The sequence below is a fragment of the Pelodiscus sinensis genome, chromosome 1 (genome assembly GCF_049634645.1).
Source record: "Pelodiscus sinensis isolate JC-2024 chromosome 1, ASM4963464v1, whole genome shotgun sequence".
Taxonomy (NCBI): Eukaryota; Metazoa; Chordata; order Testudines; family Trionychidae; genus Pelodiscus; species Pelodiscus sinensis.
The window spans coordinates 218,643,423-218,655,585 of NC_134711.1; the positions used below are offsets into that span (position 1 = coordinate 218,643,423).

Genomic DNA, 12,163 nt, shown 5'->3' on the forward strand with positions numbered 1-12,163 from the left:
ATCCTGTAAACTGTATCTGCAGCTAGGTTTGCCATTCATGCGGAAGAACTCCCAGCACTAAAACAGCTTGTTAATGGAATCTTATGATAGATTTGCTATTTCGTGCTTGAATTTCCCATCTCTTTAAAAGCCACTATTGAGAGGCCTTATTAGTGGAAATGGACAGCCTAGGAGACAGCTACCTCTGGTGCAGGGCTAGTAGACACTAAACATGCTTTTTACAGAACAAAAAATACTTTGGTTACTATAATCTCTTTCCTTAGCAACTTGCATATTTTTTATTCTTTTCTCTTTGCCCTATCCAAAGGTGAGTACCTAAGGTAACCATGTTTGACTGGATGTACAGCTCGAAAAATGTCTGATATACTTTTCTCTGGCAGTTTTACCATTCAGTGGTAAATAGTAGACTAAAAATTATAATATTGTTTCTTCCGTCCTCTTTCTGAGCTTCAAGATATATTCCATAGTCTCATTTTAGGATATTTAATAAAAAGAATGGCCATCTTTATTTTGTGGATTGCAAGTTTGACGTATATGATAGAAAGGAATGTACCGGCACACAGTTTGGAAAGATGCTAATTACATGAGCAGCATATGTTACAGAAGATATTTTTCAAAGTTAATTTATAGAGCCCTGCGCAGATACGAATGTCTACCCGTGGATGTGGATAGCCACAGAAAGACATTAGTATCCACTTCTCTGCAGAGTTCTGCTCCCAGGAGACGCTATGGACAAAGGAGAGGAATGTGGTCCTGCTGTTCCAATGAGCCACCTCCCTGTGCTGGCAGCTTTTCCCAGTCTAGTGGCTGTACCACATGCAGCCAGGTAGCTGGACTGGTGAGGGTACAGCCGCACAGCCGAGAGGAACTGCCAACATCGGGGTACTGGCTCACAGGAGCGGCAGGACCATGTTTCTCTCCTTTTCCTATGGTGTCTCTTGGTTTTAGAGATCTGCAGATCAGAAGATACTGACATCTGTCCGTGGACATCCACATCCGCAGGTAGACATTTGTGTCAGCACAGGGTTCTATCAGTTTATACTTCACATCCAGTGCCTTTACCTTGGAGACTGAATCCTGGCCTTTTACAGTCCTAGATACTTCATGCCAAGTCAACTGTAGACCTAACATAATTACTATTCATTACTGCTCTCTAATTTTCTTTATAAATATGTTTTACCATTAAAAAATTATATAACCTATTCCCCCTTCCAAAAAATATCCTCTTATTTCTCTGTCAAAACATATGTGTACCAAATTAAAAAGATATGCAGAAATAGTCTACTGCATCTTGATTGAAGCTAATGGAACTCTACTCTTACTCTATTGTTTGGCTTGGCTGTTTAGAAGAATAGGTCAAGAAAACAACAGAAATAAAAACAAACAAACAAAAACCACCGTGGAATTAAAACAATATTAGTTGAAAATTTTGAAAAGTTGTCTCAATGTTGGTTTTGGGGTTTTTTTTGTGCTCAAAGTATTTTCACGAGCTCAATATCTGGTTGAACTCCCTCCTCCACATATTTCAAATACAGTTGGCATCTCAAGCTTTTTTTTTTTAAGTGAAATTTTGATTAACTCTATTATTTATACTGTAAGTTTCTTAAAGCTGGGAATTACATCTTGTTATTTGCATGTTCCGTGACTAGAGAGCCTCAGTATTGCAAACACTTATGCATGTGCTTTACTACCATGAATAATCTAATTTATTTCTATAAGACTAATCACAGTAGTAAAGTTCAAATAATGTTCAAGTGTTTGAAGAGCTGGAGTCAAGAATAGTAGATCCCTGACCTTGACTGGGACACGTAGGCACTGTTGTAGCAAAATAATAAATTATTTCATGTAAAATCATGTCATATGGAAGGTAGAAGTTCGTGTTTATATCTGTAGAAAAGACCAATGTAAAAATACTGGCTAACATTAACTAGGGTTTTTTTAGACCGTAGGTGGTGTCTTGAAGCAAGGAATTATAGCAGAATTTTCTTTTTAGTTAGGCCAAGACTATACATAAATATTAGATCAAATTAGCTACCTCACTCACTGCTGTGAAAAATTGTCCACCTTGTGCAATGCATTTAGGTTACCCCCACTCTTAATTACAGCTTTATCAATAAATGAATTCATTTGTCGACCTGGCTACTACCTCTTGGAGAGATGGGTTACCCACATTTATGGAAAAAAAATTCCACTGTTGTGGGAGGTACGGATATTAGATATCCCTGTAATTGAATAATCGTGTAACCACATGAAATCTTAGCAGTTACACAACTATTCTGTAGTCCCCGGGGGCGGCACCAGCAGCCAGTGTGCTCAGGGCCCACTCCCAGGGAGTCCCCTGCCTACTCACGCTGCTGCCTCTGTATCAAAGAGGGATGCGGAGTTGCTTCTTGTCTGCAGGGAGCTCAGACCCCTCCCCTTCCCTCCCCCCCCCCCCCCCGTGGACAGGTGCTGCTGTCGTGAAGCAGCCTTTGTCTGCAGCGGGCCCAGGCTTGCCATGGACAGAGCCTGTTTCACGGCAGCCTCCCCTGCCTCTCTCCTCCCTCCCCACTGCTATCTCTGATAGGTGGCACTGCGGAGCTGGTACAGCGGGAAACCAATTTTTAAGCCGGCTCCTGCCTGCTCCCCCTTGCTGCCTCTGTAGGAGACAGTGGGGGGAGGGGAGGGGAGGGAGGAACAGGCAGGTCCCCAGAGCTAGCATGCATGGGGAGCCTGCTTGAAAGCCGCCTCACCCTCGACACTGCTGCCTCTGTATCACAGGCAGCAAGCAGAAGGTGGGAGTGCACGTAGTCGATAGGATAAGCCTGGATTTATCAGTTAATCTGGTAACCTTTTATTCGACGATATGCTAACATCCCTCGTAGGAAGCTTGTTCGCTACAGCAGCACAGCTGAAGTGTGGACATACTCTTGATTCAGCTGTTGAAACTGCAGAAAACTAAGAGTGCTGAAACTATAGGAACTGAATGGCATAAGTTAAAGTTTCATGGATGAGTCTTGTTTTATACTCCCGAGGTCTTGCATTTGTCATTCTTTTGCAAGTGTGTCACATTATTGGATTTTAATGTGAGCAGGCAGATTATTATTGCACCCACTGTTGTATGTTTGCCCCACATTCTGTGCATTGGGCTATAAGAGGTGTCTAATGAAAGCTTAGGCTATGCTGATTCTGTCTAATCTACTCATATAGTTATATAATTTTGTATGTAAATGTATGAGTATAGGCTCTGTACTTAACATTTAAAATGTTTTCTGTCTGGGAGATAGTGATAGGCATTGCCTACCTATTGGGAGAGGTGGGAGCCCAGTGAATGCTCCATTGATAATGGCTAAGTGTTGCCAATTGACATCTGAAGAGCACATAATGGCCTCTTGCCTGAGGAGGACATAACTGGATACCCGGTAGCTCCTTGCCTAAAAAGCACATGGTGATCATGTGATCAGCTCCATTTTGGTAGGTACCATCACTCAGAAGAACAGTGGATTTCCCTCTGCACGGGCAAGATTATAAAAGTATCCTAGGGGTGCCTCCATCTTTGTCTTCACTCCTGCCCTCCTCTTCAAAAGCACCTTTGCTAAGGCTGGGAAGGATGTGTTGACTCATCATACCATAGGGTGTATTCCAGAGACTTTTAAGCCAGCTGTTCTCTATAGCTCCACTAAGAACCTGCATCATGAACTTGGTGACTGATGTATGTAATATGCTTTCTTTAACAATCCTACTCTCAACCTTTTCTTTCTTTTCATTAATAAGCCACTAGATTTTCCGATTCTAAAGGATTGGCACAGTGTGCTCTTTTGGGTAAGATCTGAGGTGTAAATTGGCTGGTCCCTGAGGACTGGAGAACCTGTTTGGAATAGGTGAGATTGGTTTTCATAACCTCTCATCTGTGTAAGGTGGTGTGCTGGTTGTGGCACATGGAAAGGCTGTGATTGATTATGAGACTTCCTGCTGGCTAGGTTGGCAGCTGAAGTGCTCTCTCTATGTGACTGGTTTGGTGCCTTAGAGACAGAAAGCCCATCTGTGTGCTGTAAGAAGCCCTGGTTCTAAGCAGTTTGTCCTGATTTGCTCCTCTCAGCAGTGCCTCTAGACCCACTGTTATATTACAAGATGTAAAAGACTCTAAAGTTAGTTTCCCTACTTATGGCCCTTTTCCGGGCTCTTCATATGTCTTTATGTTGCTTTCAGACTTGTGAGGTGAGGGGGGGGGGGGGGGTGTTAATAATTTTAACATTTGGCAGAATTTTTCTGCTAAGAATCAAACAATTCATTTTATTTTTCTAAATAAAATTCTAGGTGGAATGATGTGTCAAAATGATGTATTTATATTTGAAAACAATAGGCTTCTCATCTTACTGGAATCAATGCTGTACCATTAATTTCAGTGAACTTGCTTTTTTATTTACAGTGGTGTAAGAGGACAACTGAGCCCTAAATATGACACTGAATTTTTGCTTGTTGGAGCAGTTATACTCTTACATTATTTTTAAAGGTAAAGGAAATTAAAAAAACCCACACATTTCCTCTTTGTTCCTTTTGGGCTTATGTTTGCCACCCTAACTGCTACCAGCATTATTTACAATAGTACTGAGAGCCCAATATCAGAGTAACTCTAATGGCAGGTTTCTTACATTCAAATTACAGGTGAGCACTATTTGTCTCTCAAGATGTAAATTTTGGCCTCTGTTTGCAGCAATGAAACAGAATGGAAGAATGATTGAGCAATAATAGAATGACACCTATGCCAGTTCATAATATCTTTTCCTTTATTTTCAGCACTATCAATCACACAGAAGAATGAAATGATAGGATAAATTTTCCTCTAGCCTTTCAATTTCTGTACAAATGGTGGGTTTTTTTTTTATTTCATTTCATTGATACACAGCAGTGATTCTTGTAACTCTAAGCCACTGCATTCAAAACACAATCATAACATAACATTTCAATTATGCTCAGAACAGTTCTCTAGTGATACAAGACAGTTTGTCTCCTCTGAGATGGTTGAAAATATAGCTCTAATATCAACAGTCACAAACTCTTCTTCCAACACTGTAATTCTGCTTCATTCCTCATATGATTTTTGCTCTGTGGTCTATATCTCACTAACCAGGTTCTCCATCGAAACCTTTTGTAACTTACTGTAATTATCATTGGGCAGGGAATGGCAGAAAAGAGTTTTTGTCTTTTTGTTTGCTTTCTTTACAAATTTAAACAAGAAGCTCTACATTTGGGGCTAAATTAATTTCTGGCTTAACTCCAAAACATCCCTATTGCCAGTAGACTTACACCAATGTAGAATTTGTCCCACTATATGAAAATAAAGTTAGAGATAGGTGTGGTCTTAACAAAAGAGTTGGGGGTACAGCAGACTGGAAAAAATAAATTAAAATGGGGGAAAAAAGAATTTCACACTTTTTTGTGATATGTCTATGGAAATTTTGATTCTTTGGTGAAAAAGAAAGGAAAACTGCACTATTTTCTCTGAACACCTACATATTTTGAGTTTTGGACAAAAACATTTGGACTCTGGAGTGCCACCATAATATCTTATGCTCCCCTTCTCCTCTGCTGGCTGGACTTCCTGGTCAGACTCTATCTTCTATGGTGTAATCAAATGAAGGGAGGTTATTTGTTATGAGAAATATATAGTCCCTTTGTGCAGCTCATGTTTCCATTTCTGTGTGTGTATGGTTTTTTAAACAATGGCTTTGCTTAAAGTAGAGTTGTGAAGGTTTTCTGGTTAATAGAGGCTAGAAACAGGATAGATCAATTATCTGTTAAAAAAAAATTGGGAGATGGAAAACCTGAATTCTGTATTTTCCATTTAACTTCATATTGTTAGACTTCTATTATGAGGGTGATCTTGAATTATTATTTTTTGAAAAAGTATATTCTTTTTATTTTAACAAGCGATTTGAAGTCGAGATGTAATCGTGTAGTCGATTGACCGATAAGCAAAAGCTTATATATTAATGATATAGACTGCATGCATTTCCCTACCCACCCCCTTGCCAGTAAATTTTTTAACAGGCAGGTCAGCAGCCTGGCTCAGACTTGGCTTTCAGTGGCTCCAGGACCTACCCCTACAGCTCTGCATTTAAAGTATATCAGGAGCCAGGCAGGCAGGCAGCCCGGCTCAGTCCTCGTTCATGCCTGGTCCAGATATGGCTCTGCTTTTAAAGTGTATTAGGAGCCAGGTGGGCTGGCAACCTGGCTCAATTCCAGCTTGTGCTAGGTCTGCGAGCTCAAACACCCCCCCTCCCACACACACACACACTAGATAGGAGCTGCTGCCACCCCATGCTGCTTCTTTATCAGAGGCAGCAGCAGAGGACAAAAGGCAGCCAGTCTGCAAGGGGAGCTGGTTTCTAAATTAGGCTTCCCTCACAGACCAGCTCCCGCCTAGCACTCCACACTGCTGCCTCTGATACAGAAGCAGCAAGGTGGAGTGGCAGGGGGCTCCTTGAGAGTGAAGCTGGAGCACACTTGCTACACGCCCTGCCCCCGGGGTCTACAGAATAGTCGACTAACCAATAAGAATTAATGAGGTTACTTGACTATTCAATTAACTGATTATTTAACACTCCTAATTTGAAACAAGTGATTCCTTGTTTGTTAAATTGGATTAAGTTTCATATGGGTTTGTATATTTACAATTAGGTTGCATATTATTTGAAAATAATAGACTGTGAGAAATGCTCAGAGACTTCTGCAGGCTTTCGGCCAATATCCCAATTTTGGACAGAGTACAGAGATGATTGTATTTGATAGACAGAAATCAAAGGAGATTTTTTTTAATGTCAATTCTTTGCAGTTGTTTCACTTGTCTCCCTCTGTGCTGGAATTCAAAGTGATTCCTTTGTACACTGGAGGAATTCAAAGTGATTCCTTTGTACATTGGAGATGGTTTTATAAAGATGACATTTGTATAGGGTGCTTTGTGGATAGACGTTTACTTGGACTTTCTTGGTAGAATAAATGTGACGGTACCAGATCTCACCGGGCATTGTAATAGGGGTTGCTGAGTAACAGCTGTGGTGCAGCTTTATTACCTGTGGGTGAGAAGATTTTCTTCCCGCTTACCCCTATGAACTTCCCAAGCACATAAAGCCTGTTACTCTGGCTCCATTCAGGGAGTAATGTGTTCCTTAATAGATTTGTTAATATGGGATCACAGTATAGAGTAAATACACATGTATTCTTCTTATCTACTCCAGCAGGAGAAACCACTCCAGGCTTCCATGTCCCTAGATTTTGCCTTCTTTGTTGGAAGCCCATGATTCTTATCCTTCTGACCAGGGCATTTTCACAATGGCAGGTCCCTGAATATATAAATAATTTGACCCTCCATTATCTGGCTCTCCATGAGTGTGTCTACACAGCATCTTTATTTTGAAATATACTTCAAAGGCGAAAGCGCCACGTGGAGCCCGGGATCAGCTGGGGCTTATCGGATAGTCGACTAGTTCTTCACAGCCTAATTAAGATCATTTTGCAGTAAGGGTGTTTTATTGATTGACTTATGCTTTCGAAAGAAAGGCTGATACAGTTCATCTAACACATCTCTCCTTTTGCTTTGTCATTCTCACCATGCAAATCCTGAAGGTTTGGTTTCTTTCTGCTGCTTTGTCTTGGGTCATATGTTCCTGCAATAAGTCTATTTAAAATAAATAATATCATGATATCCACTTGCATTGAAACTTTTTCTTTTGAAATAGTCTGTCTCTTAGGGTGTGTCTAAACTGGAGTATAGGATATTTCAAAGTGGGGCATTTTTGTCGAAAATGCCCCATCTAAACTGCCATTTTTTTTAAAAGCCCCATTTCGAAAAAAAGAGGCGGCTGCCATTATGCAAATGAAGTGTGGGATATTTAAATCCCTACTTCATTTGCACTTTCGATGTGTCTAATTTACATCCCTCTGCCGACAGAGGAGTGTAGTTTAGACGTAGTCTCAGAGAATCAAATCAAGTGCATACCCAAGCAAGATGCTAGACATCTTAATATTATCATGTTAATATATGTATTTTCAGTATGTTTACTAAGCAAACAAATGTTCAAACACTTTTTTTTTCTAAAAGCGAAACTAAAGACTTGCTTTATTTATCTCTAGGTCTCCATTCTTCCCTTGTAGTGGTGTTTATTTGATAATACTTCAGTTAAGTTTGAAACTTGTATACTGCTATTGCAGGAAAAGAAACAGTTTCATTTTCTACTCGATGTTAGGAAGTCTTTAAAATAGAACCAAAAATTAGAAATGTAATGGACACTCCAGGTAGGATTTTCCAATGTACCTAAGTGATTTAGAGCAACCAGGGTTTTCAGGCCCTGGTCGCGCTTCCGTGTGTAACCAGATTTTCCTAGCCCTGCGCTGCTGCGGGTGGCCAGGCTTTCCCTGGCCCCAGCACTACTGTGAGGCTCTTCCAGCCCCGCTGCCTCAGGTCCCGGCTAGGCTGCTGGCCCTCTTACCATTAGGCTCCTGGGCTCTCTGTTTCAGGAGCATTGATTGGTCCTGCTAGGCCAGAGTGCGCCCTTTTTCTGAGGTACAACCTGTATTTGGTACATCTGTGAGGAAGCTAGTAAGTCTAGTAATGCATGGTATCCAGAAAAATGTCATAGTAGGTTAGCATGAATTAGAAAATACCTTTCTTCTTATTCTCTAATCAATTCAATCTCATTTTAGAATAGTGATAGAAGTGTAGCCGTGTTAGTCTGGGGTAGCTGAAGCAAAATGCAGGACAATGTAGCACTTTAAAGACTAACAAGATGGTTTATTAGATAATGAGCTTTCGTGGGCCAGACCCACTTCCTCAGATCAAATAGTGGAAGAAAATAGTCACAACCATATATACCAAAGGATACAATTTAAAAAAATGAACACATATGAAAAGGACAAATCACATTTCAGAACAGGAGGGGAATGCAGGGGGCGGGGAAGGAAGGAAGGTAAGTGTCTGTGAATTGATGATATTAGAGGTGGGGAGAGTGGGATGTCTGTGAGCTAATGGTATTAGAGGTGATAATTGGGGAAGCTATCTTGGTAAGATAGTTTGAGTATTTGTTCATTCCTTCTCGGAGAGTGTCGAATTTTAACATGAATGACAGTTCAGAGGATTCCCTTTCAAGTGCAGATGTAAAAGGTCTTTATAGCAGAATGCAGGTGGTTAAGTCATTGAGAGAGTGTCCTTTCTGGTTAAAATGGCAAGAAACTGTTTTTTCTTTGTGATCTTGTTTGATATCTGTTTTGTGGGCATTAATCCTTTGGCGAAGTGTCTGAGATGTTTGTCCAATGTACATAGCAGACGGACACTTTCGGCACATAATAGCATAAATTATATTTCTTCATGCGCAGGAATATGTGTTCTTGATCTGGAAATCTGGATTTCTATATACAAAGCTTCCGCAACAACGCACAGACTGACATTATTCGCAAACGACAACAAGCGACACACAATCTTAGCCGCGCTGAACACCATGCCATCCAGAGTCTCAAAAACAACCTGGACATTATAATCAAACCAGCTGACAAAGGGGGTGCTGTGGTCATTATGAATCCTTAAAAGCCTCCCCACAGCTACTCGGGAACAAATCCACACAGAAACACCTTCTGACCCCCAACCAGGATTGTTCTATCTGCTTCCCAAGATCCATAAACCTGGGCACCCCGGACGTCCCATCATCTCTGGTATTGGCACGCTCACTACTGGTCTATCTAGCTATGTAGACTCTCTTCTCAAACCCTTCGCAACCAACACCCCCAGCTATCTCCGAGACACTACTGACTTCCTAAGGAAACTACAAAACATAGATAACCTCCCCAATAACACCATCCTTGCCACCATGCATGTAGAAGCTCTATATACCAACATCCCACATGAAGACGGATTACAAGCAATTAGAAACACTATCCTGATAGCAGACCTATGTAACTTTGTTCTCGCCCACAATTATTTCCAGTTTGAGAACAACTTATACCTCCAGATCAGCGGCACAGCCATGGGTACACGCATGGCCCCACAGTATGCTAACATCTTTATGGCTGACCTAGAACAACGTTTCCTCAACTCCCGTCCCCTTTCAGCCCTCCTCTACCAACGGTACATCGATGACATCTTTATGATCTGGACGCATGGCCAAGAAACACTGGAGATATTCCACAGAGATTTCAACAACCTACACCCCACCATCAACCTTAGCCTGGACCATTCTACACGAGAGATCCACTTCCTGGACACCACAGTACAAATCAACAATGGAAAATTAGACACCACTCTCTACAGAAAACCCACCGACTCATACAGTTACCTACACGCTTCCAGCTCCCATCCAGAACACACCACACGATCCATCATCTATAGCCAAGCCCTTCGATACAACCGCATCTGCTCTAATCCCACTGACAGAGACCAGAAGCTTCAGGAACTCTACCAAGCATTTATAAACCTCAACTACCCACCCGGAGAAATCAAAAAGCAAATTGAAAGAGTCAGACGAATACCAAGAAACCATCTACTTCAACACAGACCCAAGAAAACCAACAATAGAACACCACTTGTCATCACCTACAAACCCCAACTTAAACCTGTCCAACACATTATCAAGAAACTACAGCCTATACTGGAACAGGATACCATACTCCAAGGGGCTCTGGGAGACAGACCCATAGTCTCCTATAGACAACCACCTAACCTCAAGATGATTCTTACCAACAACCACAGGACATACCACACTAATACCAACCCTGGTACCTTCCCTTGCAACAAACCCCGTTGCCAGCTTTGTCCACATATTCATTCTGCTGATACCATTATTGGACCTAACCAAGTGAGTTATAAGATCAAGAACACATATTCCTGCGCATCCAGAAATATAATTTATGCTATCACGTGCCGAAAGTGTCCGTCTGCTATGTGCATTGGACAAACATCTCAGACACTTCGCCAAAGGATTAATGCCCACAAAACAGATATCAGACAAGATCACAAAGAAAAAACAGTTTCTTGCCATTTTAACTAGAAAGGACACTCTCTCAATGACTTAACCACCTGCATTCTGCTACAAAGACCTTTTATATCTGCACTTGAAAGGGAATCCTCTGAACTGTCATTCATGTTAAAATTCGACACTCTCCGAGAAGGAATGAACAAATACTCAAACTATCTTACCCATTACCAAGATAGCTTCCCCAATTATCACCTCTAATACCATTAGCTCACAGACATCCCACTCTCCCCACCTCTAATATCATCAATTCACAGACACTTACCTTCCTTCCTTCCCCGCCCCCTGCATTCCCCTCCTGTTCTGAAATGTGATTTGTCCTTTTCATATGTGTTCATTTTTTTAAATTGTATCCTTTGGTATATATGGTTGTGACTATTTTCTTCCACTATTTGATCTGAGGAAGTGGGTCTGGCCCACGAAAGCTCATCATCTAATAAACCATCTTGTTAGTCTTTAAAGTGCTACATTGTCCTGCATTTTGCTTCATTTTAGAATGGCATGTTTCTAGTTTTTCTTCTTCCCTAAATAGCCACCTATATCAGTTAACTTTTCAAAAAGAGTTTTGCTTCAGAAAGCAAAACCTAGGCTTCTTTTTACTTTTAATGAAAAGTTCATCTTATTGGTGGCATATGTACAACTCAACATTAGATTGTTTGATTTGGGATGTGTAGTAGGGGGTTACTTCTGTGTGTGACATATATAGATAGGATTATTTCACGTGCATACTTGACTGTAGTAGAAATACTCTTCTTTAAAAAAATAGAGGAAATAAGGTGTCTTTAAATATAAATTAGGAAGACCCTTCATATTTGTCAGCAGACTTCTTTTGTCCTGTGGGCACAGAATATTTCTTTGCATGCAAAACAAAGTCAGCTTGAACGGTTTCTTCCATCGAAAAATTCTCCAAGTGATCTAAGCAGTCAGAGGCAAATTTCAGTTTCCTTTCAGATTAGTTCTTTACATTCCTTATTTTGGACATTGTAAACTTATTTTCATTGTGAGCCTGTTAGTAGTAATTTGAATTCCCAGCAGGGTGTGCCACAGATGACAATTAGTAGTCCTGCAGAACTTAGTCTGGGTCACTAGTAGAGATTCTTTAGTTTTATTGTGATAATTATTGTAAACCTACTCATGTCATTGGGTATTAATGTAATATTACA

The 12,163-nt window shown here is 40.8% G+C and overlaps 1 protein-coding gene across 3 annotated transcripts in view; it reads left to right on the forward strand.

The window, feature by feature from the left end:
- Positions 1-12,163, forward strand: part of PUDP (pseudouridine 5'-phosphatase) — a 121,630-nt gene that overhangs the window by 23,635 nt on the left and 85,832 nt on the right. The window contains exon 1 of one of the 3 annotated variants that reach the window (XM_006114119.3): positions 4,423-4,492. The exons of the other annotated variants lie outside the window; for them this stretch is intronic. Within the exon in view, the coding sequence (XP_006114181.2) occupies positions 4,438-4,492 (55 nt within the window). The 5' untranslated portion in view covers positions 4,423-4,437. Of the gene's footprint in view, positions 1-4,422; positions 4,493-12,163 lie in introns of those variants that run through there. 3 annotated transcript variants of the gene reach the window in all.